This window comes from Dama dama, chromosome 27, assembly GCF_033118175.1.
Source record: "Dama dama isolate Ldn47 chromosome 27, ASM3311817v1, whole genome shotgun sequence".
In the NCBI taxonomy this organism is placed as follows: Eukaryota; Metazoa; Chordata; class Mammalia; order Artiodactyla; family Cervidae; genus Dama; species Dama dama.
In genome coordinates, this window is record NC_083707.1 from 36,304,585 (window position 1) to 36,329,929 (window position 25,345).

Genomic DNA, 25,345 nt, shown 5'->3' on the forward strand with positions numbered 1-25,345 from the left:
GCTTTGGATCACCATGTGTTTTCAATTGATGCCCACAGAAACTAAACCGAAGGCATTCGATACAGGTTTATTCTTCCTTTGCAGTCACAGTGGAGACATGAAGCTGCCACTCTTGGTGTTGACCGTGTATCTGCTGTGGCTGAAAGACTGTCACTGTGCACCTATTTGGAAGGACAAGACTTCTATCCGTGAAGACCCGAAGGGTAATGTTTGGTTTCTTTATCTGCACTGTCTCCCGTTTGCCTGTTTCCATGTCCTGCTGGCACTCACTGTGATTTACAGTTGAGAGATAACCGTATTCAGAACGCCCTCTAGTTTCACAGGGAGACGTTCTCCAGGCTCTTAAGCCAAGTAGACAAGACGCCAAACATCTGGATAAAAATAGAAAATTCCAATTGTGTCTCTGAGAACGGTTCACAGTTCCAGATGTTCGCCATCACAGAGATAAAACTTGCCAACGTCTTAGGCTGCACGGCTTGGGTTCATCCAGATGTTTGGTATCCTCTGAGCACAGTTTTAACGAACAGTGAAATTCTTTGCTAGCATTTGAAACATTTAAACAATTAAAGTCATCCATGCAGTTATTCGTGAGACCGTGAAAGGATGGGTTAGAGTGACATCTAATCTGGTTGGTCTGTGCTGATTAACTTGGAGCCTTTGTTTGACTAGATATGCTTTGGGTGTCTATCTTAGAAAAATAAATTAGTTTAAATGTTCCTTTTGGGGATCTGTAAATAAATTTGGAGGCCAGGTTAAGCTCCTTTGGCGGCCACGTTGGCTATTGTGAAAAGAGTATGACAAACGATGAATTTCATACTCACTAAAGGCTTACTAAAGGGGTTTTAGAGACATCCAGGAGGTTATTAAAGAATCTTGCATTATACCAGATACTTTCTAGGTTTGATGCCTCCTGGGAAGGTAATTGAAGCTGAAAGAAAAGGAAATTGTTCTCTCTGTTTGAGGTTCCCAGTTGGGCATTTAATATAAATTGTCTGTGAAGAAAATTCAATGTTTTCTTCTAATATAAACACACTTGAGTTTTAAGGGAAAGAAAAAAAAATTGGATAAATGAAAACAGGCTCTGAGGAGAACGATAAGATGGGGTTAAATGAACTCTGACTTGGCTGGAAGCTCAGAAGTGAAGAACAGAAGGTACTTCCCTTGGGGTGGGGTGGGGGGGCTGGGTAGCCCCCTCCATGTGGTAGCTGATAGCCTAGTGACCTGCTTTTGGAGTCTGATGCAATAAAAAACAATTACGCCTCTACTGGGGGGGACATGAAAAACTGGTAAACTCATTGTATTCTTTCTATTATCATTATTACAAAACTTTAAGCTTTTTGTTTTGTATTGGGGTATAACTGATTAACAATGCTGTGGTCATTTCAGGTGAAGAGCAAAGGGACTCAGCCATTCATTCACATGTACCCATTCTCCCCCAAAAGCCCCCACTCAGCCAGACTGTCACCCAACATTGAGCAGAGTTCCGTGTGCTGTACAGTCGGTCCTTGTTGGTGATCCATTTTAAATACAGCAGTGTGTACCTGACCTTCCCAAACTCCCTGCAACCATGAATTCATTTTCTAAGTCTCTTTCTGTTTTATAAGTTCACTTGTATCATTTCTCTTTGGATTCCACGTGTAAGGGATGTCCACATGATATTTCTCCTCTGTCTGATTTCCTTCACTCAGCATGACACTCTGTAGGTCCATCCGTGTAGCTGCACATAGCATTATTTCATTCTTTTTAATGGCTGGAACTCACTGTATTGTGATACACTGTAATCTGATCAGATCTTAAAGGGAAAAACTACAACATAATCTTTTAGGTTTTTCCAAGGCTGGGGAGATAGATGTAGATGAAGAGGTGAAGAAGGCTTTGATTGGCATGAAGCAGATGAAAATCCTGATGGAAAGAAGAGAGGAGGAACATAGCAAGCTAATGAGAACCCTGAAGAAATGCAGAGAAGAAAAGCAGGTACAGTCATTTAAAATCATACCTGTCCTGGGACGTCCGCTGGTAAAGATGCCTCACTCCCAACTCCGGGGGCCGCGGGTTTGATCCCTGGTTAGGGAACTAAGATCCTGCATGCTGAATGGTGCAGCCTGAAAAAACAAAAATAAAACCTGTATAACTGTTCAGAAATATGTCTGGACCATAAATAGTGCACATCTGAATGCAGTGGAGAAATTATTTATTTACCCTTATCATAGTTTTTCTGGAAATCCACCCTATTGGAGGAATACTTTGAAGGAATTTTCAAATTTCTTCAAAGAACATATTCCTTGTAGAATAGGCCTTTGATTTTAGTATATGCGCTGCCAAAGCGAGCACAGATTAGGCCTTTGAAAGACTCCAAACTCAGGTGTTTGGAGGATTCAATGCTGTTTGGGAAATGCTACTTTCTTAAAAGTGCTTAATGGTGCCTTTTGAGTTGGAATGTCAAATCAAAAATGTTTGGAAGTTTTGGGCCAGATCAGTGGCCTACAAAAGTTTTTTTCTTTTCCATTCTTATTACTGTAATTATTGTTAGCATCCACTCCTGAATATATGCATTTTCATTTATTTATAAATTAGATACATGAATTGCTACCATTATTATCTCAAGGCACAGAATACACTTCAGGTTTGTCTTTAGCTTGGGTGGATGGATATAAATCCATATTTCAAATAATCTTCTACATATTTTGAAAAAATTTTTAACTTATTGCCAAATCTGTTTAGACCATCATTTTACTGACACAAGGCCAACAAAGTGAGTGAAAAAGTGTTAGCCCTGCCATTATTTCTTACCTACCTGAGCAGAAGTTATTCATATTTTTTAATCTGCTGGTTGTTTTCTTTTCAAGAATCTTTTAAAGTCTCCTGCCCATTCAGTGAGGACTAGTTTAGTTTAAAGTAGTTAAAATCCATCATTTACCTGTGCTCAGTCATTCGGTCGCATCTGACTATTTACAGCCCTGTGGACTGGAGTCCACTAGGCTCTTCTGTCCATGGAATTTTCCAGGCAAGAAGACTGGAGTGTGTTGCCATTTTATACTCCGGGGGATCTTCCAGACCCAGGGATCGAACCCACATCTCTTACAGTATCTCCTGCATGGGCAGACAGATTTTTACCTTTAGCACCACCTGGGAAGCCCTCATTTACCTGAGTGCTCTTAAATGGCAATTCACTGCAATTGGCTCCAAGCGAACAGAGGCAACCAGTGTCCATGCTTCTGGAATATACAGGGTCCCTCTTCCTCAGGGTCCTCACACACAGCTGGCCACATACAATGGCCTGACATGAGCACCAGTGCCTATGAAATAGTATATCAGCCTCATCAATTTAATTCATGTACCTTTACTTAATAGTTTCTGTCTAAACTACATACCTTATCAATGGAGAGTATACATTATATTCAGACATCCATGGGCCATATTAAAAACCGTTCATATGTTACAATATAAAGCTCAATACATTTTTAAACTATAGACATTGCATGGCTCATAGTTTAATGGCAATAACCATTAACATCACACTCAGAATAGTTAAAATTTTTAAAAAATTATTTCCAACATGCCCTTAAATCAAAGAGGATGTCAAAACTATAACAAAAATAATTTGCAAAGTATTTTAAATTTTAAAATTGGGAGTGTGTACTGTGCTTAGACGCTCAGTTGTGTCCGACTCTTTGCGACCCCATGGAGTGCAGCCTGCCAGGCTCCTCCGTCCATGGGGATTATCCAGGTAAGAATACTGGAATTGGTTGCCATGCCCTCCTCCAGGAGGGATCCCTCCCAACCCAGATCTTCCACATTTTTAAACTTCATTTTCATGAAAAAATGTTTAATTGTAGTAAAATATATATCACAAAATTTGCCATCTTAACCACTTTTATGAGTACAGCTCAATAGTATTAAATACATTTGCATTGTTGGGCAACCGAGCTCCAGAATTCTTACCATTTTGCAAAACCGAAACTCTTTTTGTTTTGTTAGTCACTGTTGCCCTCCAGGCTTTTCTGTCCTTGGGATTTCCCAGGCCAGAATCCTGGAGTAGGCTGCTGTTTCCTTCTCCAGGGCATATTCCAAACCCAGGGATTGAATTCGTGTCTCCTGCAAAACCAAAATTCTGTACCCATTAAACAACTCCCCATAGTTTATTTTTAAATTAAAAAATAAATAGAAGTTCTAATATCTCCTCTCTAGACCTAGATCTATAAAGGTTGGAATCATCAAGCTCCAAGACTTCCCTGATGGCTCAGATAGTAAAGAATCAGCCCTCAATGCAGGAGACCCGGGTTCAATCCCTGGATCGTGACGATCCCCTGGAGAAGGGAATGGCTACCCACGCCAGCAGTTTTTGCCTGGAGAGATTCCATGGACAGAGGAGCCTGGTGGGCTATAGTCCATGGGGTCACAAAGAGTTGGACATGACTGAGCGACTGACACTTTCGCACCAGCTCCAGGGAGATCCTGGCATTCACAGTGGCCACTGGGTGTCCCCTGAGCCACTGGAGCAGGGCTATGTCGCAGGCTGTGACCTCAGAGCTACAGTCAGCCTGTCACCAGCGGGTTGATTTTGTAGCCACACAGGGTCCCTGGTGAGGAGACGGCTTGAGCAGCAGCTGCAAACCCTCCTTCCTTTCAGCAGCCAGCAAAAGACCTTGAGGAAATCAAAACCTGCTCCTTATGAAGAAATGGGGAAGCTCCTCTAAGCCAGGTTCTTCCCTGGTGGGCTCATGAGTCTGACCACCAAGAATAACCACACTAGATATCATTTACAGGTCTTTATAAAACACATTATCACATCCTTCCAGCGTCTGGGTAAACCATCATTTTCATTTTACAGCTAAGGAAACTGAGTTTTGAGATGTTAATTAATGTGTTAACCCAACCCTGTCATGACTGACCCAGGAGAAAGTGAGCTGGCGCTGTGCCTGCAAGACCTAGGACTTTCTGTTTTTCTCCTTTTCCCTGGCCTCCTCGTGAGCCAAGAAGGCAGCACATACTATGAAAAGAGAGCTCAGTGTGAGGTCAGCAAGTGTTAGTTCCATTTCTGATGCTGTAGAATCTCAGAAGCTAGTAAAATTTTTATTATTTCTTAAGACTTATTTATTCTGTTTTTTTAAAATCATTGAATTATACTCTTAAGGTATGGGCACTCATAAAAATTCATTTTTTTCCCAAATTTATCTCATTATTTGGCCATGCCACACGGCATGTGGGGTCTTAGTTCCCCCACGAGGGACAGAACCCACACTCCCTGCATTGGATGCATGGAGTCTTAACCACTGAACTGCCAGGGAAGTCCCAAAAATTCATTTTAAAAAGGAAAAATCTGTTTAACCCAAAGTCTTCCTTCCTAAATGATTTTAAACCTAAAGTAAAGGATACTTTTCATAAATTACGAATAGTCAGATATGGGGTGGACAACCCCACTCTCCCAGAAAAAAAAACTCCATCCATCCTCGGGTGACCGGGCATGATCTCAGTCCCTCTCCTCAGCTTTTCTTCTCCCTGTTTATGTACGTGTGTGCTTCAGTTGTGTCCGATTCTGTGTGACCCTACGGACTGTAACCCACCAGGCTCTTCTGTCCATGGGATTCTCCAGGCAAAAATACTGGAGTGGGCTGCCCTCTCTTTCTCCAGGGCAGAGATTGAACCCATGCCTCTTGCGTCTCCTGCATTGGCAGGCGGGTTCTTTATCACTAGCGCCACCTTGGGAAGCCCATTTTTATATTAGTGGGAGCATCTAAAGCTTCCTCTTACTAAAGTGGGAAACCCTAAAGCAGCCCTTCAAGTGATTCCACACCACGCACCCCTGTCCAGGTTTGGGTGCGACTTTGATAAACTGAACTGCAGGAAGACAACTCTAAATATGAAATCTATCACTGGGTGGAACATTTGGAGGAAGCAGAGGGCTTGGACAGGACATTCCTAAACCAGAGACCTACTTCCTCCGGGGCAACAGTTCACTACCAAATCTTGGGCCACGTGATTTGGCCACTGGTTTTCATTATGCTCTTGGAGGTAAGCGAAAGCAAATCAGATGATTACAGGCTAGGTGACTTGCTTGCTTATCTCAATATGAAAACTTAAGAAGTAGATCCTACAAGTATTCCGGTTTGCTACAAAGGAAATGGGCTCAGAGATGATTAAATAATTTGCCCACGGGTCCACAGTGAGGGTAGTTTGTAACTGGAAATACTGGGGATTTTGGTTTACAGTGACAACGAGCATAATATTTTAAAAAGACTGAGAAAATTTGAGTGGTATTGTTTCCTCCCCTGGTGGAGCAAGCTTTCTTGAGAAGTTGCAGGATTCATAATTGTTCCGCAATGCCCCAAAAGATAGGTTAAGCCTGTCTAGATCACGAGGTTTGTTTGGTAGGCTGGGGCCCGGCCAGGCTTCCTCTATGGCATGCAGCAAAGAACAGCTGCCTCAACCCCAGGATTCTGCCACTAGGAGAGATGAAAATTCCGAGCCTAGCAGATATGTGGGAAATCGTCGGTGCCCAGGTGTCTCTTTGGGCTTAATATGCCAGGAAGGGGTGCTTATCTTTTTCTTTTCCAGTAGGTAAAATTATGCACCAAACTGGTTTTAGAAACTGTGCTCACTCGTGTTTTTCCGCTTAAGGGAGTCGCCATCATCTCTAAGGCTTTCCTCTTATGGACGAGTCTATTAGCTCCCCTAACTCCCCTAAGCTACTTCTCAGGCCTGGAGGGAGCCGGTTTGCAAAAGTCCCCTCTTGCAGGCAGGCCTGGCGGGGGGCGGGGGTGGGGGTGGGGGGGGCGGGTCTACGGGATGCTGGCTTGGCAGGGAGCTCTGGGGGCGGGGTTGACGTTCCCCGGACCGTTGTCACCTCTACTGGGTGGGACCTGGTCGAGTACAGCGGGCACCGCCAGAGGGCGTGCTCGGAATATGGACGAGAAACACGAAGCTGCTGAGAACGCAGCATCTCTGCCATTAGAATGCAACTCACTGCGAGGACTTGATGTGATGCACCAGAGCTGTGCTTTCTGGCAGTGTTTAAGAGCAAATTAAAGGCAGAAAATTGAAGGCAGCATAAATGAAGGACATAAATGTGTCAACTTTGTCAGCCTTAAAAATCCCATCTTCACCTCCTCCAAGGGCTAGAAATGCAGACAGACAAGTGAGCAGATCAATTAGGCATTCTGCAGAGCAAGGGCTGTGCCTTTGTTGCTGGTTCACTCATGAGCAGCAAATGCCCATCCCATAGCAAACTCTCAATAAACAGCTGTTGAATGTATAAATAAACAGGTGGATAAGAAGTGTTCAGTTTTCAGAAGGGATCAGTTCTCTTAGCTGAACTGAAAGCTTCCGGGTAAATCTATCACCTGTTCATTTGTAGCAGAAATGAGGTTTAGTTTAGAATATGCACATTTTGTAAAGTGAGAAATCAATTAAGGTATAGCACACAAAGTCATGAAATGGAAATAGGGTGTGTGTTTCTACTTTTTAATTAGGAGGCCCTGAAGCTTATGAATGAAGTTCAAGAACATCTAGAAGAGGAAGAAAGGCTATGCCAGGTGTCTTTGATGGATTCCTGGGACGAATGCAAATCTTGCCTGGAAAGTGACTGCATGAGATTTTATACAACCTGCCAAAGCAGTTGGTCCTCTATGAAAACCACGGTAAGGGAAAAGCAGAACTCAAGATTGCTAAGTTCTTAAGGTACCTGCTTCAGTTTACTTTTTTGAAGGAATTTATGTTAATATTTAGAATAGTGATGCTGATCTGATATTGACCTTGTGCAACCTGGAATCTAGCATTCATATTTCTGTATGAATCACCTGTGGATATGGAATTTATAAGTTAGAACAGACACCCAGTGTTTGTCTCCCCTCTCATGACACTGTGTGTATCTCTCAGAAATACCCTCTTTCTGCCTTGTATTTGTTATTTTTGAACCTATTCATGCTAGATTGTAAGCTCTATGAGGGCAGGAACCATATCTTATCTGCCTTCATTTAAGCATTGTAGGTGTTCAATAAATGTTTGCCGAATTACGTTCTGAGTAATAGTATTATAGTTTCTGATTTCAACCTGCTTTGATTTTTCTTCTCTGGAGGCCAGACCTTTGAAGGCATTCTCTGCCTCCTGAATCTTTCCTTCAATGGGCTTGCCTTCTTGTGGCAGCACACACACACACGTGCCCACATTCATGGCCCCTTTATCTCAATCTATGTCCTGTAGGACTGGTGTGTTTTCTTTTTTTGTCCCTTTGGGCTCTCTTCTGGGCAGAGAGAATCACAGAGTGTGGTGACCTGAATAGGATGAGCTCTGACCCATAAAAAGCTCCTCTGCTTTTGGCTCTCCCCCTGGAAGCAGTGGGCTGAGTAGGAAGCACAGTGAAATTCTCCTCCCTGTCAGAGCATGCACTAATTAGAGTCTGTTCTTGGCTTGGCAGTGCCATCCCCAATTACAGAGGGAGAAACCCCTAGGATAATTCATACGCCAAGTTCATTTGCCTCCACTGTTAATCGCATCTGCTCTAGTTTTATAGCCAGCCTCGGATTCAGCAGAATATGTTGGATGAGCACTGGGTGGAAGTCAGGAGCTTTGAGGACCATTCCTATCTGTGATAGTTGTGTAACCTTAGGACAATTTCTTGGGCCTTTAAATTTATTGTTTCTGTGTCTGGATTCAAGTAAACAGAAGCTGACAGAGGGAGAGGCAGATGATCCACCCAGATTACTTTTTGAGAAAGGCATGAGCCCTCTAAGGATTCCTGGAGAACTCTTTGAACAGAACGGGGGTAGGGGGGTGGATGGTGGTGTTCCAGCAGTGATGTTCGATGGTTGTTATGTTCCAAAACACACAACATGGTCACATCACTTTCATACAAGGGCAGCTTTGTTCTGGAATGAACTTACATGTCACAAAGATGGAGGAGAACATGGTGTGATTCCTGGAAGATCTCCCTCTGAGTAAGAAATTCTATAATTAAAGCTTCATTCCTTGGACTGCGGCCAAGGAAGGCTTTGATCACTGGTAATATGTAACATCCCTAAGTAACCTATTTAGATGTATTAAGCATCTATCGCAAAGAGTCAGACACAGCTTAGCAACTGAACAACCACCACAAGAAAAAGCACCCACAGTTCAGTGCAAACGTATTGATCTTGTCTTTTCCATGGACCAGTTTAAAAGCATGAGACCAAGGAGAGTAGGAGGACACTAATAACATCCCACTTAAGTGGGGAAAAAACCTAAGACACTAAGGCAGAAGTGAAAGATGGGAACCTTCACAGTTTTCAGGCAGTCAACATGGTCTAAAACCACGCATGCCAACCACCACCAGAACATAAGGGCTATGGCTTGTCAACAGTATTGAAAACTTGGCCTTCTTAGGTCTTTTCGGTAGGGAAACAGAAGCCAGGAGGAATTTCAGACCCTATTTCCATAATCAAAGTCAAAGCCAGGTGCGGGCATGAGTGCTAATTTTGCGACCCCATGGATTGTAGCCCCCCAGGCTCCCCTGTCCACAGGATTCTTTAGGCAAGAATACTGGAGTGGGTTGTCATGCCCTCCTCCAGATCTTCCTGACCCAGGGATCAAACCCGCATCTCCTGTGGCTTCTGGATTGAGACAGATTCTTCACCACTGAGCCACTGGGCAGCCCCAACACCAGGTACATGAGTGTTAGTAAGTGATCTTAAAGCGGATCACCTTTTCCTAGTTTGCCCAGGATTGTTCTTGATTTGGAATGACTTCTGTAAGCTGACTTAAAAGTTTACAATAAAAAACAGTTCTGGAAGAGAATACATTTATTTCATTTCTGTCCCCCGCCCCGCCCATAGATTGAACGGGTTTTCCGGAAGATATATCACTTTCTGTTTCCTTTCAATGAAGATGAAGAAAAAGAGCTCCCTGTTGGTGAGAAGTTCACTGAGGAAGATGTACAGCTGACGCAGATAGAGAATGTGTTCAGCCAGCTGACCGTGGATGTGGGATTTCTCTATAACATGAGCTTTCATGTCTTCAAACAGATGCAACAAGAATTTGACCTGACTTTTCAATCATACTTTATGTCAGACACAGACTCTGTGGAGCCTTACTTTTTTCCAGCTTTATCCAAAGAGCCAGCAAAAAAAGCACATCCTATGCAGAGTTGGGACATTCCCAGCTTCTTCCAGCTGTTTTGTAATTTCAGCCTCTCTGTTTATCAAAGTGTCAGCGCAACAGTTACAGAGATGCTGAAGGCCATTGAGGACTTACCCAAACAAGACAAAGGCAAGTATTAAAAGATTATTTTTACTTAGATATCTACACTAAAGTTAAGTTTTATTTAGCTTTGGAAATGGTAACTGTTTCTAAGTCATCCTACCATGTTTCCAAGAGTGGTGGTTAATGGATAATCAAAGTCTCATAGCCTCTTAGAAGAGACTCTGAGGTCCCCCAAACACCAGCCCTCTCTCATCTTTGTCAAGAGCTTTGTAGGGCTGTTTTCTCTTTCTAAAGCAAATGTTGAAAGCTGAGAAAGAAAATGCTGGTAAGGTGAGAACTTTAAAAAGATGGTAGCCTTCTTTATGAAAACTCAGGCAGACATTCAGCTCTATTCTGCTTGAACATCAGGAGGTTTCTTTAAAATCAGTCCAGGCTCCTCAGCTCCCAGTTAAGGAAGACGTGTTAGTGCCATGTAAAACCAGGTCACATTTAGGGCCTTCCATGGCCTCCTCTGCATCGCTATTGTAATTCTTTAAATCACAACATTTGTGCACAAAGCCAGATTCAGTGCTCATAGACAAACCCAAAACTACAGAAATAGAAACTTCTGTAACTTTTAAGATTCACCTTCTACCAGTACCACTCATGCCCCCTGATATTCTAGGTTGGAAAAGCAATCCTGCTTTATATTTTTAAATTAATTTGGCAGCACTGGGTCTTAGTTGCAGCATATGGGATCTAGCTCCCTGATCAGGGATTGAACCCAGGCCCCCTGCATTGGGAGCACAGAGTCTTAGCCTCTGGACCACCCGGGAAGGCCCTGCTTTATGTTGTAACACAGAAGGAGGTTCCTTCTTTGGGTTTCTGTGGAGTGGGTGGGACCCAGCATCTCAGAAATGAGAAATGTTGTGTGGACACAGGTAGAATATAGGTAGAATATATGTTTCCTTGAACTTATCTCTGTGGACCATTAGGCCAAGGACAAGTATGTTCTTTGATGAAAAATAAAACAAGCTCCTTCCAGAAATCCTGCTGTTTGTCCATAGGATTTCCCAGGCAAGAATACTGGAATGGGTTGCCATTTCCTTCTCCAGGGGATCTTCCCAACCCAGGGATGGAACCTCGGTCTCCTGCATTGCAGGCAGATTCTCTACCATCTGAGCCACCAGGGAAGTCCCTTTCCAAGGATACTCACATCCTAATCCCCAGAACCTGTGAAAATATTAAGTTACATGGCCGAGGGAAAGTAAGCCTGCAGATGGAATCGTGGCTGCCAATCAGTCGACCTTAAAATAGAGAGTGTAACTTCCCTGGTGCTCCAGTGGCTAAAAGGCTCCGGAGGCTCCAGGGGGCCTCACTCCCAGTGTAGAGGGCCTGAGTCTGGTCCCTGATCGGGGAACTGGATCCTTCATGCCGGCACGAAGATCCTGCACTCAGAGACAAAGATCCTGTGTACCGCAACTAAGACCTGGTGAAGCCAAATAAATAAATAAAAATTAAACTTAAAAAAAAACCAGAGAGAGTATTTGAGGTTGTCCAGGTGGCTCCAGTGAGATCACAAGAGCTCTTCATAGTAGAAGAAGGAGGCAGAAAAGCATTGATAGAAATGGCAGAGTGAGAGGGACTTGGCCCTACTTTGCTGGATTTGAAAATGGAGGAAGGGAACTAGGAGCCAAGGAAGGTGGTGGCCTCCAGAAACTAGACAGACATGGAGATGGATGCTCCCCCAGAGCCTGCAGAAAAGATCAGCCCTGCCAACACTCTCATTTAGCCCACTGAGTCCCATTTCAGACTCTGACCTACAGAACTGTAAAATAATCCATGTTGTTTCAAGCCACTAAATGTGTGGAATGGGTTACAACAGCAGTAGGAAACTATTACATGCCTCTCATCAATAATGTGCTCTCTGAGTGAGCTTCCCTAGGGGCTCAGTGGTGAAGAATCTGCCGGACAAGCAGGAGATGCGGGTTTGATCCCTGAGTCCAGAAGATCCCCTGGAGGAGGAAATAGCCACCCACTCCAGTATGCTTGCCTGGAGAATCCCACGAACAGAGGAGCCTTGCAGGCTGCAGTCCATGGGGTCACAAAAGAGTCAGACACGACTAACAGACTAAACAACAAGATTTGATAAAATTGTGTAGTAACATAGGTTCACACAGCGCTGGGGGCCAGGTGATCTGGGTTTTAATCCTGGCCTGGGGAATGTTGCTGTCTTTAATTTTCCCCTGGAACAAACAGGCAAGCTGGGAGAACAAATGATTTACCGGAAGTAACTGCCTAGAGGGGGCCCTGAGGCTCTGTGTTGGCATGGCTGAAGGGAGGTGATGGGTCACTGCTGTGGGAATAGAATGCGGAATGGCTGTCATACAGACCTAAAATTCGCCACCCCTGAATAGAGCAGGTATTAATCTAGATGCTGCAAATAAGACAAGAGTAGCTTATGATGCAGATGACACAGTTCCCAACTTTTAGGAGTTCAGTTTAGAGAAAGGAGGGCTTTGTTGGTGACTCAGACAGTAAAGACTCCACCTACAATGCGGGAGACCTGGGTTCCATCCCTGGGTTGGGAAGATCCCCTGGAGGAGGGCATGGCAACCCACTCCAGTATTCTTACCTGGAGAATTCCCATGTACAAAGGAGCCTGGAGGGCTTACAGTCACAAAAGGACTGTCACAAAAAGGGTCACAAAAGAACCAGACACAACTGAGCGCGAAGCATCAGAGAAAGGAAAACAGGTCAGTGGACAATTACCCGTGTTGTAACTGAAACGACAAAAGAAGGAACAGAAGAATGACAAGATTAGGATGAGTAGGATGGGAAGACCGAATCCCTCCTCTCGAGGGACTCAGAGACTAACAGAGAAGACAAAAATGAACCAGCACATCGTGCAGAGACGCTCTACTGTAGAACTCATGGGGGTTCTGTGGGGCTAGAGGAGATGCCACTAAATCTATAGGGAGTGGGAAAAATTGACTAGTACTCTAGTCAAAGCGGGTGCTGCTTTACCCACCAGAAGATCTAGCAAATGCCTGGTAGGTTTTTAAACAATAAACTTCATAACTTATCTCAAAATGGAATGTTTCATTATTTAACATCAAGGATTTAATGCAACAGAATATCATCAGGTTGCCAATTAGTAATAAGTTTTTCCTAGTGTGAAACAGTTGGGAACTATCAATTTTCTGTGCATGCACTCCTTTTTATATCATCATTTTTATATGGATGATTAATTCTTCTAGTACAAAAAAAGGTTCTCTTTAGAACCTTTAGAGAGATGTTTAGATCTGCTTTAGATGTTTTCCTAAATCTTTGAACTACTTTTCATAACATTATATATGTGAAATGCCAAAAATGAACAGTCATAAAGTAAATACCTACATCTAGTTTAAGAAACAGACATTTCTAATATCTCTGGAACTCCAATACACATTTGAATTATAGCTTGAAAAAAATAAAAAATGTTGTTGTTCAGTTGCTAAGTCATGTCTGACTCTTTGCACCCCGTGGACTGTAGCACAACAGGCTTCCCTATCCTCCACTATCTTCTGGAGTTTGCTCAAGTTCATGTCCATTGAGTCAGTGATGCCATACAACCAACTTATCCTCTGCCAAGGATAATTACTAGAAAAAATTTTAACAGAAGCCCAAAAAGAAAAGTGGCTTATAATTTCCTATTTAGTTAATACCAGTGACATCAGAAATAATAATGATAAAACTAAGACACACTAAAGTTAAAAACATTCAAATATTCAAAGGAACAAAATAAATGAAAGCTGCCTTCTCCCACCCCTTTAAGTCTCTCTTCCAAAAGATAGTGACTATTAATAATTCCTCAAGATTCCTTCCTGAAAATAAAATTATTTGCATGAACCTCTGTGTGGGAGGTTGGAATTGGGGCAAGTAGTAATAATAGCAATGATTAGTAGTAATATTAATATTATATTTTAATAGTAATGAGATTACTGGATTAAAGGATATATTCACTTTTAATAGATGTCAAATTGTCTTAGCATCTTGTTGCACCAGTATGCCCTCCTGCAGTTGAATACAGAACAAAGATTTTGAAAGTGCTGGTTAGAAAGAGAAATGCCATTGCACTCATGCCTTTAAAGTTCAGACTCTCTAATGACACTGAAGTCAAACTGCTGTGTTCCTTGCAGATTCTGCTCACGATGGACAGAGTTCCACAACGTGGCCTGTGCGGGGCAGAGGGCTGTGTGGAGAACTTGACCAGAACTCGTCGGAATGTTTCCAATTTCATGCAAGATGCCAGAAATGTCAGGATTACCTGTGGGCAGGTAAGTGATTATTATTTTCTCAGGATTTCGATTGCCTTCTGATCAGAGGTCAAAATCTCACTTTCACAAGCTTCGAGGATTCATTTATTTCCCTTCGAGCACTTTTTCATGAGCTCAGTGACAATCTGGGGGCTCAGTGACAATCTGCTCAAGGCAGGTTTATAGACTCTTACTATTCAAAAGTAGGTCAACTCACTTCTTCTCTTTTTTAAACTCCCTTGTTGTTCCCTTGAAAAACATGTATGGTTAAGGACCAAACAAACACTCAAGTGAGCAAAAGAGATCTCTGGGCAAATTAAGGCAATTATTTTCTTTTTAATGCAAAAAGGAAAAAAAACACCCAGGAAGAAGTCTTCACATTGTGTAAGCAAATTTTTGGCCAAGTGAGTTTTTGTTTGTTTAAGTGGCATTAACTTCTTCCAGTTGATGGGTTAATTATTAACTGTATTTAATGATTTAGTATTGGATTGGCCAAAAATTTCATACATAAGTAACATCTTATGGAAAGACCCAAATGAAATTTCTGGCCAAATTAATTTTTAAATATAGGTAGCTGGCTTAAAACTCAACATCCAAAAAACTAAGATCATGGCATCCGGTCCCATCACTTCATGGCAAATAGATGGGGAAACAATGGAAACAGTGACAGACTTTATTTTCTTGGGCTGCAAAACCACTGCAGATGGTGACTACAGCCATGAAATTAAAAGATGGGAAAAGCTAAGGCAAACCTAGACAGCACATTAAAAAGCAGAGACATTACTTTGCCAACAAAGGTCCGTCTAGTCAAAGCTATGGTTTTTCCGGTAGTCATGTTTGGATGTGAGAGTTGGACTATAAAGAAAGCTGAGCACCAAAGAATCGATGCCTTTGAACTGTGGTGTTAGAGAAGACTCTTGAGAGTCCCTTGGACTGCAAGGAGATTAATCCTAAAGGAAATCAGTCCCGAATATTCACGGGAAGGACTGATGCTGAAGCTGAAGCTCCAATACTTTGGCCCCCTGATGTGAAGAACTGACTCATTAGAAAAGGTCCTGATGCTGGGAAAGATTGAAGGTGGGAGGAGAAGGGGATGACAGAGGATGAGATGGTTGGATGGCATTACCGATTCAATGGACATGAATTTGACCAAGCTCCGGGAGTTGGTGATGGACAGGGAGGCCTGGTGTGCTGCAGTCCATGGGGTCACCGCAGAGTCCAACACGACTGAGTGACTGAACTGAACTGAGTGGCTTCTCACAAGCCCCAAGGAGCCTGTCACATCCTAGATCTGACCAACAGCCACCTTTCATTCTTTCCCCAGGAGAAAAATTATCTCCACTGGCCCTTCTCACTTTCCTCTGACCCTCAAGTCCCTTCCCCAACTGAAGTCACTTCCCATCTACTAGGGCCTCAACATGAATTTTCTCACTAAAGCCAAGAAGAACTTTTGATTTCTCTACTTCTGCTTCTTTACCTCACCAAAGCTCTTAAGGGAAGGAAATTCTAAAAAGTGTGGCTAAGAATTGGAGCAAGAGATCAAATATAACTCGAGCTTTTTATTAGAGCAGATGGGGGTGTTATTTCTTCAGAATTGCTCACTGGGTGACTCTCCACACCTCTGTTTCATCATCTGGAAAATGAAATTAATATAGCTACACAGGTGTTTCAAGAATTAAGTAAAATGTCTGAAGTATTCATGATTCTCATTATTCAAGTGTTTCTGCTTCAAGTCAGAGTTACAAGGTTGCATACAGACCCAGAAACTTTTATAACAGAAAAGCATACACTAATGTGAAAGTGAGTGAAAGTGTTAGTTGGTCAGTCGTGTCCCATTCTTTTCGACCCCATGGACTGTAGCCCACCAGGCTCCTCTGTCCATGGAATTCTTCAGGCAAGAATGCTGGATTGGAGTTGCCATTCCCTTCTACTGACCTCTTATAAGAATAGTCCAATTCAAACATCCCACCGATGTATCATTATCTTCCTTCCATCCAGTGAAACGCTTTGAAGAATAATCTCTCCCTGATTGTCACAAGGTAATCGAGAAGATGAGGGGGTGGGGGTGTTGGGGAGGTGATTAGAGCAAGGTGGTCAAAAGGCACAAAGTTCCAGTTACAAGATAAGTAAGTACTGCGATGTAATGTACAACATGGCGATTGTAGCTAACACTGCTGTGTGATATACAGGAAAGTTAAAAGAGTAAATCCCAAGAATTCACATCCCAGGAGAATTTTATTTTCTTTTTATTTTATCTATTAACATATGAGATGATGGATTTTAACTAAACCTACAGCAGTCATCAGTTGACAGTATGTGTAAGTACAACCCTCCTGATTTATTACTTTTAAATAGTTTCTGTGTGACCCTAAATATTCATTGGAAGGGCTGAAGCTGAAGCTCCAATACTTTGGTGACCTGATGTGAAGAGCTGACTCTTTGGAAAAGACCCTGATGCTGGGAAAGATTGAGGGCAGGAGGAGAAGAGGGCAGCAGAGGATGAGATGTTTAGATTGCATCACCAACTTAATGGACAGGAATTGGAGCAAACTCCAGGAGACCGGGGACAGGGAAGCCTGGCGTGCTGCAGTTCTTAGGGTCACAAAGAGTTGTACATGACTTAGCAACTGAACAACAACAACAAAATACATTCCTTAAGATTTTTCTGTATACAAGACTATGTCATCTGTGAATAAAGATAGTTCTACCTTTTCCTTTCTCACATAATTGTTTTACACCAAGTTTCACCTTTATTTTAGGGAAATCTTTTTCCACTCTCTAAAAGAGTAAATGAGAATCCCTTGAAGAATTCTCCTTGCCTAAAATCATGAGGGAAGTCACCAACTTCTTCCCCCATAATTTAAAGAAAATTTACATCACTATTTTAAAAGTTAACAACTCTAAACTTGCAAACGAAGACATTTTAAAAGAATATCTGGATCTCCTTTCAAATGTATACTATATCTTGTTAACTGTGACTCACTTTGTTTTCAAAATATTTTCTTGAATTACTTTTCAAATGTATGTGCATGCATGCGTGCTAAGTTTTTTCAGTCGAGTCTGATGCTTTGTGACTCCATGGAATGCAGCTTGCCAGGCTCCTCGTCCTCCACTATCTCCTGGGGTTTGCTCAGGTTCAAATTCATGTCCATTGAATTGGTGATACCATTTATAATTCGTCAGTTACAGCTTGTTTGAGAGCTCTGTGTCAGGATGGAGCCTCCACCATATGGAGCAAAACTAGTTCCACTGTCAGGGGAGAGAGCATGATAAACCCTAAACCGTTCTTAAAGGCTTCCTCAAACAGTGAGACACATCACTTTGAAGATGGCACACTTGATGTCCAGGTGGCAGGGAAGTGCAGTCTCTCCCATGTGTCCTGACCTGAGTATCAGGGAGCAGCCCTTCACAGACGCTATGGAAAGGAAGACAAGGAAAAGGCACATTTGCTAAATCTTCAGTGTGTGTTGGCCCTGTGATCACTTTACGGTGTTATTTTATTCATGCCTTTTGAACCTGGTTGAAAACTTACCAGGTACAAAATGAGTGAAAACTCACTCGTGGTCAAAAAGGCTGAAAACAGAAAGCTTAAGGGCTGGGACTTAAATCCACAATCGTTTTTTTTCCTTTTTGCTGCTGACCATGCACGCGTGTGTGCTCAGCCACTTCAGTCACGTAGGTTTCTTTGGGGTCCCATGGACTGTAGCCCACTAGGCTCCTCTGTCCATGGGACTCTCCAGGCAAGAATACTGGAGTGGGTTACCATGCCCTCCTCCAGGGGATCTTCCCAAGACAGGGATCAAGCCTGTGTCTCCTGCATTGCAGGTGGATTCTTTACCACTGAGCCACCAGGGAAGCCCCTAAATCTATACTCAGTTCAGTTCAGTTACTCAGTCGTGTCTAACTCTTTGCATCCCCATGAACCACAGCACGCCAGGCTTCCCTGTCCATCACCAATTCCTGGAGTCCACCCAAACCCATGTCCATTGAGTCAGTGATGCCATCCAACATCTCATCCTCTGTCGTTCCCTTCGCCTCCTGCCCTCAATCTTTTCCAGCATCAGGGTCTTTTCAAATGAGTCAGGTCTTCACGTCAGGTGACCAAATTATTGGAGTTTCAGCTTCAACATCGGTCCCTCCAATGAACACCCAGGACTAATCTCCTTTAGGATGGACTGTTTGGATCTCCTTGCAGTCCAAGGGACTCTCAAGAGTCTTCAACATTACGGTTCAAAAGCATCAATTCTTCAGCGCTCAGCTTTCTTTGTAGTCCAACTCTCACATCCATATATGACCACTGGAAAAACCATAGCCTTGACTAGACGGACCTTTGTTGACAAAGTAATGTCTCTGCTTTTTAATATGCTATCTAGTTTGGTCATAACTTTCCTTCCAAGGAGTAAGCGTCTTTTACTTTCATAGCTGCAATCACCATCTGCAGTGATTTTGGAGCCCAGAAAAAGAAAGTCAGCCACTGTTTCCACTGTTTCCCCATCTATTTGCCATGAAGTGATGGGACTGGATGCCATGATCTTAGTTTTCTGAATGTTGAGCTTTAAGTCAACTTTTTCACTCTCCTCTTTCACTTTCATCAAGAGGCTCTTTAGTTTTTCTTCACTTTCTGCCATAAGGGTGGTGTCATCTGCATATCTGAGGTTAATGATATTTCTCCTGGCAATCTTGATTCCAGCTTGTGCTTCCTCCAGCCCAGCATTTCTCATGATGTACTCTGCGTATAAGTTAAATAAGCAGGGTGACAGTATACAGCCTTGACTACTCCTTAAATCTACACCACCCAACTCCAAAGCCCATGGACCTTGTCTTTACCCTGTTACTTCCTTCTTTGCTAGACTGTCCTGCTGTTCCCGAACTATACACAAAGGCGGATGAGGCCCTTGAGTTGGTCAACATATCCAATCAGCAGTACGCCCAGGTACTCCAGATGACCCAGCATCACTTGGAGGACACCACGTATCTAATGGAAAAGATGAGAGAGCAGTTTGGTTGGGTAACAGAGCTGGCCAGCCAGACCCCAGGAAGTGAGAACATCTTCCGTTTCATAAAGGTAATGGAGAGCCAAGAACAGATATGGAGATTACATGTGCGCACATTGATTTTTCTGTTTCTTATTAATTCCATCTGAATTTGAAAACAAGCTGCAGGAGGATTTTCATACATTGTGATTGTACTCAGGCTGACCTGTGCATGGCCTTAAGAAAAAAGACACTTTATAGAGAAAACCAACTTAAAACACAAAATATTTTCTAATCCAGAGATGGCTAATTCTTTGTTTTAATCATACTGCACTTTATTATTTTTTTACACTATTATTTATTTGTTTTTGGCTCTGCTGGGGCTTTTGCTGTACGGGCTTTTCTCTAGTTGCAGTGCACGGGCTTTTCATGGCAGTGGCTTCTCTTCTTCAGGAGCACAGGCTGTAGGGCATATGGCTTCAGTCATTGTGGTTTACGTGCTGAGTTGCCCTGCGGCACGTGGGATCTTCCCAAATCAGGGATTGAACCTGTGTCTCCTGCATTGGCAGGCAGATTCTTTACCACGGAGCCCCCAGGGAAGCCCCCAGTGATGGCTAATTCTAACTAGAGCTATAGTGTGATAACTGAAACAGGTACCCTTGAAGAAGCCTGGCCAATATTGTTTCTAAGAGAGAAGATTTTCAGGTAAAGAAACATGAATTCTAAAGCTGGCTCTGAAACTTAGCAGCTGAGTTTGGGAAAATTCCACCTGGAAATTTTTCCACCTGGGAAATGGGCGCCTGTAAAGTGATGAGTGTAGATTCCTTATCCAGAACAAGAGCTCTGTAAATTACAGCTCTCACTAGCTTTTGACACAATGAGCTGCTGACTTTCTTTGAAAATTAAACACATTTTTATATTAATGTTCACGAATAATCAGATTGCCATCTTAAGTTGCACTTATACCATGTCTCCCACTTCTCATCAATAACTCCTGTTGCATAACATAAAACAGTGATTGAATTGCTTTCCTAATGCTCCCCCACTCCACACACACATGTATGACATTAATACACAACGCACCAGGCTAGTGATTCCTGATGAGGTTGGTACTGGCGGACTCCAAAAAAGACCTGGATTCAGAAATCACTGGGCAGAGCTATCAGAGGTGCAGTATTTTGTGCAGCATGTGATGTTAGTGCCCTACCCTGACCGATGCTAACTGCTCACCCCTGCAACCTTCTCCAAAGTGTTGTCCTTGGAGCCACTTATCCTTCAGAATCAGGCTGAGGCTGGAGCTCACCTGAAGCCACTTCCTGGATTAGCTTCTCCCTCTTCTCTGTCTTGCTTGCCTCATCCCCTTAAAAGCTCTACCTGAAAGCACTCTTCATAAATCACTGTATCAGATGCCAAGGCTCTGCTTCTTGGCAATCTGACCTATGACATCTTGTATCCTAGTGAATCACTGTCTTTCAAACTACGCGGTCAGTGGTTGAGAAAGAAGTTTAAAGTCACAGCCAGCACATTAAAACAAAACAAACAAACAGAAAATGGAATAGGACAGACTAGAAGAAAAACAATTAGAGTGCGTTATATTTAATAAGTCAGATGCGTATGTCATGGAACTTTCATTTCCATATGTCTGTTTATATGTGTGGATACATCATACGGGGCTTCCCAAGTGGCACTAGTGGTAAAGAACCTACCTGCCAGTGCAGAAGACATAAGAGACATGGGTTGGGTCCCTGGGTTGGGAAGATCTGGAAGAGGGCATGGCAACCCACTCCAGTATTCTTGCCTGGAGAATCCCATGGACAGAGGAGTCTCGCGGGCTACAGTCCATGGGGTTGCAGCAAGTCGGACATGACTGAAGCAACTTACACACACACACACACACACACACACACACACACACGTACACGTACACACATATTATACATAAGACTTTTTTTTCTCTTTTCTTTTTATTGAAGTGTAGTTGATTTACAATGTTGCATTAGTTTCAGATGTTATTAGTTTCAGCAAAGTTATTGTTTTATATATATATTCTTTTCAGGTTGTTTTTCATGACAGGTTATTACATGGTATTGAACGTAGTTCCCTGTGCTCTATAGTAGGTCCTTGTTGTTTATCTATTTTATATATAGTAGTTTGTATCTGTTAATCCCAAATTTCTAATTTATCCCTCCCTCTTTTCCCCTTTGGTTATCATAAGTTTGTTTTCTAAGACATGTGTTTTTGAGTCATGGTAACAAACTTGTTTGTAACCACAGACCATAGTCAAAAGGTTTTGAAAGCCACTATCAATTCCTGCTGACTCTCTAATCCTGTTACTTCATTAGCTAGATCATTCCCTAGGAGCATAAAATAATTCGACATATTTTGACATATGTGTTCATCCTCACAAATATAGACTTTTAGTTTAAGGATAAAAATTCTTATAAGGAATGAGGAAAACTAAAATTTTAAGAAAAATTTTAATAGTGTATTAAACCTTTAGAAGAGTAGAGGCAATATTTAATTCTTTTTATCATCATCAAGATTTCCATTCTATGCTTCAATTTGTTTCCATTCTAGTGTCTCTGAGTAACATTAACTGATTTAACTAAAATTTTTGATATTTTTTAATGTATTTGAAGGATAATTGCTTTACAGAATTTTGTTGATATTGATAACAAAGGCATTTCCATACAAAAAACTCCATATAAAGTAAAATTACATCATTTTCGGTGATACATTTTTCTAATAATAATCACCACTAAAATGCACTTACTATTTGTCAGGCAATGTTCTAAGAACTTTCCCCATGTATTACATAATTGAATACCCTCAGTGTTCCTATACGGTGAGTATAATTATTTTACAAAATTTTCAGATAAGGTACAGAGAAGTTACACAACTTGTCTGAGATCACACAGCTAGTACATGGTAGAACTGGGGTTCAAGGCCAAACAGCTCTTCTTCAGGATCCTTGGGCAGAACTGCCTGTAAAAGTTATTTTTCTTAAGACAACTCTTAGTTCATCATGTAATGAAAAGTACAAATCTATAAAACAACACATACTGAAGAGGAATCTTCTGTAAAAAGTACACAAATTCCAGCAGGTGAAAAAAGCTATGTGCTTTAGGTTGTAGTTACATAGGTGTTAACATTATAATTATTTATTGAGATAGACACAAATGCTTTATGTCTAGTTCAATGTGTTTTATTTAATTACCAAAAGAAAAACAAAGGAAAGCTATGGTAGCTTTATAAACTAGAGTCAAGAAATCACCAATTTTTATTTGACTTCTTAATATTTTGCTTTAGTTTTTTTGATAAGGAGATATATTTGAAAACATTTTCAAAATAATTCTCTTTACAAGTTGCATGTCATTACAGTTTCATTTAATTAAATCAAAATATATACACTTGAGAACTCATTAAGAGAGTAAATGACATGCATTTTGGATGACTGGGTCTTAAAAAATTACACATAAAACCAGTGTGTGTGTAAATTTGCTACAGAAACTCAGTACAAAACTTGGTGTATCACATTAACATTTGTGGCACAGACAGCGTGTGTGTGCTAAGTCACTTCTGTTGTGTCCAACTCTTTGTGATCCTATGTGCTGTAGCCTGCCAGGCTCCTCTGTCCATGTGATTCTCCAGGCAAGAAAATTGGAGTGGGTTGCCATGCCTTCCTCCAGGGGATCTTCCCCCACCCAGGGATCAAACCCACATCTCTTGCATCTCCTGCATTGGCAAGCAGATTCCTTACCACTAGCGCCACCTGGGAAGGAGCACTCATCAAATACTCAGGAGCACTCACTCAGACCGTCTAGCTTCTCTTGCAGTTAAGTGATGCCATGTGTTAAGATCTGCCCAATGAAACGTGAACAAAAGTGAAGAGGTGTTTGTAGACTGAGATAGAGGGGAGCCTGCATGTGGTTATGCATTCTTTCTCTACTGAGGGTACAAAGAAAGCCATATGTTGTTACACGTGCTACCACACACTGACATGATCTTCCTCTCTTAACCAGAGTCTTGAGCATCTTGGTGGTTCAGAGTCCTTGTGCTGGGACGTGTAACATAAGTGAGAGAGAAATTATGCTGTATGAAGTCACTGGAATGCTGGGCTAATCTGCTACCTCAGGCACAACTTAGCCTATCCTGACTAACGTGGTATTAAATTAATCCTGAATGTGTGCTAAAAGTTAGTAACCTTTTATTGTACGATCCTGCTTCTTAGGTAGTTCCAGGTGTTCATGAAGGAAATTTCTCCAAACAAGATGAAAAGATGATAGACATAAGCATTCTGCCTTCCTCTAATTTCACACTCACCATTCCTCTTGAAGAAAGTGCTGAGAGTTCCGACTTCATTAGCTACATGCTGGCCAAAGCTGTACAACATTTTAAGGAACATTTTAAATCTTGGTAAGCAGAGTGTTTGATTAGGGATGTTTGCTGATAGGAATAGATGGTTCTTAAAAGGGAAAAATGACAAAACTAACTTTCGAATACCTTGAAAACATATTCAACCTCATTAATAATCAAAGGCATGAAAACTAAGACAAGATAGCAGTTTTTACCTATTGGATTTACTAATTAAAAAAAAAATCCTGATAGAATGAAATGAAATGAGAATTCTTTTATGTGACTACCAGAAACATAAACTGGTTTTGCCTTTTTGAAAAACCATTCAATTATACATACCAAGAGTCATCAAATTTCTTTTTGATATAATAATTCCACTTTTGGAATCAATCTAAAGGAGTAAATCTAAAATTGAATTGAAGTTCCCACACCAAGATCTATATTTGCAAAATTATTTAAAATGGTAAAATGTTAAAAACAATCTGAATATCTAAAAACCAGAAAATGGTTAAAAGTTGTGGCTAAATATGCTCCAAATATCTTATAAAACCATTAAAAATATTTATAAAATTTAAATCATGACATGACAACTGCTGGAACAAGAGTTTATTCTAAGCCTATCTATAAGGCAAATATTATTATTATCATCTTCCATAAAAGAAACTTGAGACTCAGGGTCCAAGTGTTAGTTGCTCAGTCATGTCTGACTCTTTGAGACCCTATGGACTGTAGCCTACCAGGCTCCTCTATCCATGGAATTCTCCAGGCAAGAATACTGGAGCAGGTTGCCATTTCCTTCTCCAGGAAATCTTCCCAGCCCAGGGATGGAACCCATATCTCCTGCATTGCAGGTAGATGCTTTACTATCTGAGCAACCAAATGAATTACTCAAGTCAGTAGGGGGTAGAGGCAAATTTTAACTTAGTTTTCTCTGAATCATATTTGCCACATTAAACTGATTCCTGTTGGGACATTTGATTGAAAAAAAAAAAAGTGAAAAGTGAGTACAAAACTCTATAAATGTAATGATCAAAGCAAAAAAATCTACAATCTGCATTAAAAATAAAAAGGATTGGCAGGAATTACGATGGGAAATGGATGATTTTTTTTAACCTTTCCATTTTTTGATATTTTTACAATTTTCTATAATGAATAAATAATTTTGAGATTTCAAATTAGAAGATATGTTGCAAAAATGGCTAGGTAAATGTAGATTGAACACGATATCAATGTGTTCTGCATCTCTAAACTTTAGTATAAGTACTTCCATTCCATGGTAATCCTACAGTGAGAAAATGTAAATCTGTTCGGTCTGCAGGGAAAACAATTGAATGACATTTCAGGTGTACATTAGTCACCATCTCTGTTAAACTTAGGATAATCTTCTGAATTAGTGGCACAATTGGAACTGTACATAGTATTCTCCTTTGGTAAAATGGTCAATCTTAAAGAAGCATTAAATGTTAATTCTAAGTTATTACTCATAAGGGACCTTGTTAGTAGGTCACCATCAATGTATAATTAAGCTGGGTATTACTGGATTTGCTGCCTCTCCCTTTATTTCTG

The 25,345-nt window shown here is 41.5% G+C and overlaps 1 protein-coding gene across 1 annotated transcript; it reads left to right on the forward strand.

Moving 5' to 3' along the window:
* The first annotated feature begins 97 nt into the window (after positions 1–97).
* CLUL1 (clusterin like 1) lies at positions 98–24,291 on the forward strand. Its single transcript, XM_061131220.1, has 7 exons — positions 98–203; positions 1,826–1,974; positions 7,470–7,637; positions 9,807–10,239; positions 14,334–14,471; positions 19,301–19,515; positions 23,655–24,291. Exons 1-7 carry the CDS (start codon positions 98–100, stop codon positions 23,841–23,843), a joined length of 1,398 nt encoding a protein of 465 aa, XP_060987203.1. The 3' UTR covers positions 23,844–24,291.
* The last annotated feature ends 1,054 nt before the right edge of the window (positions 24,292–25,345 follow it).

Excerpts from the sequence above, each read along its gene's own strand:
- CLUL1 (XM_061131220.1), top strand. The coding sequence starts at position 98 with ATGAAGCTGCCACTCTTGGTGTTGACCGTGTATCTGCTGTGGCTGAAA. Across the intron at positions 7,638-9,806 it reads GGTCCTCTATGAAAACCACG|ATTGAACGGGTTTTCCGGAA; the intron begins GTAAGGGAAAAG and ends CCCCGCCCATAG. Across the intron at positions 19,516-23,654 it reads ACATCTTCCGTTTCATAAAG|GTAGTTCCAGGTGTTCATGA; the intron begins GTAATGGAGAGC and ends CCTGCTTCTTAG.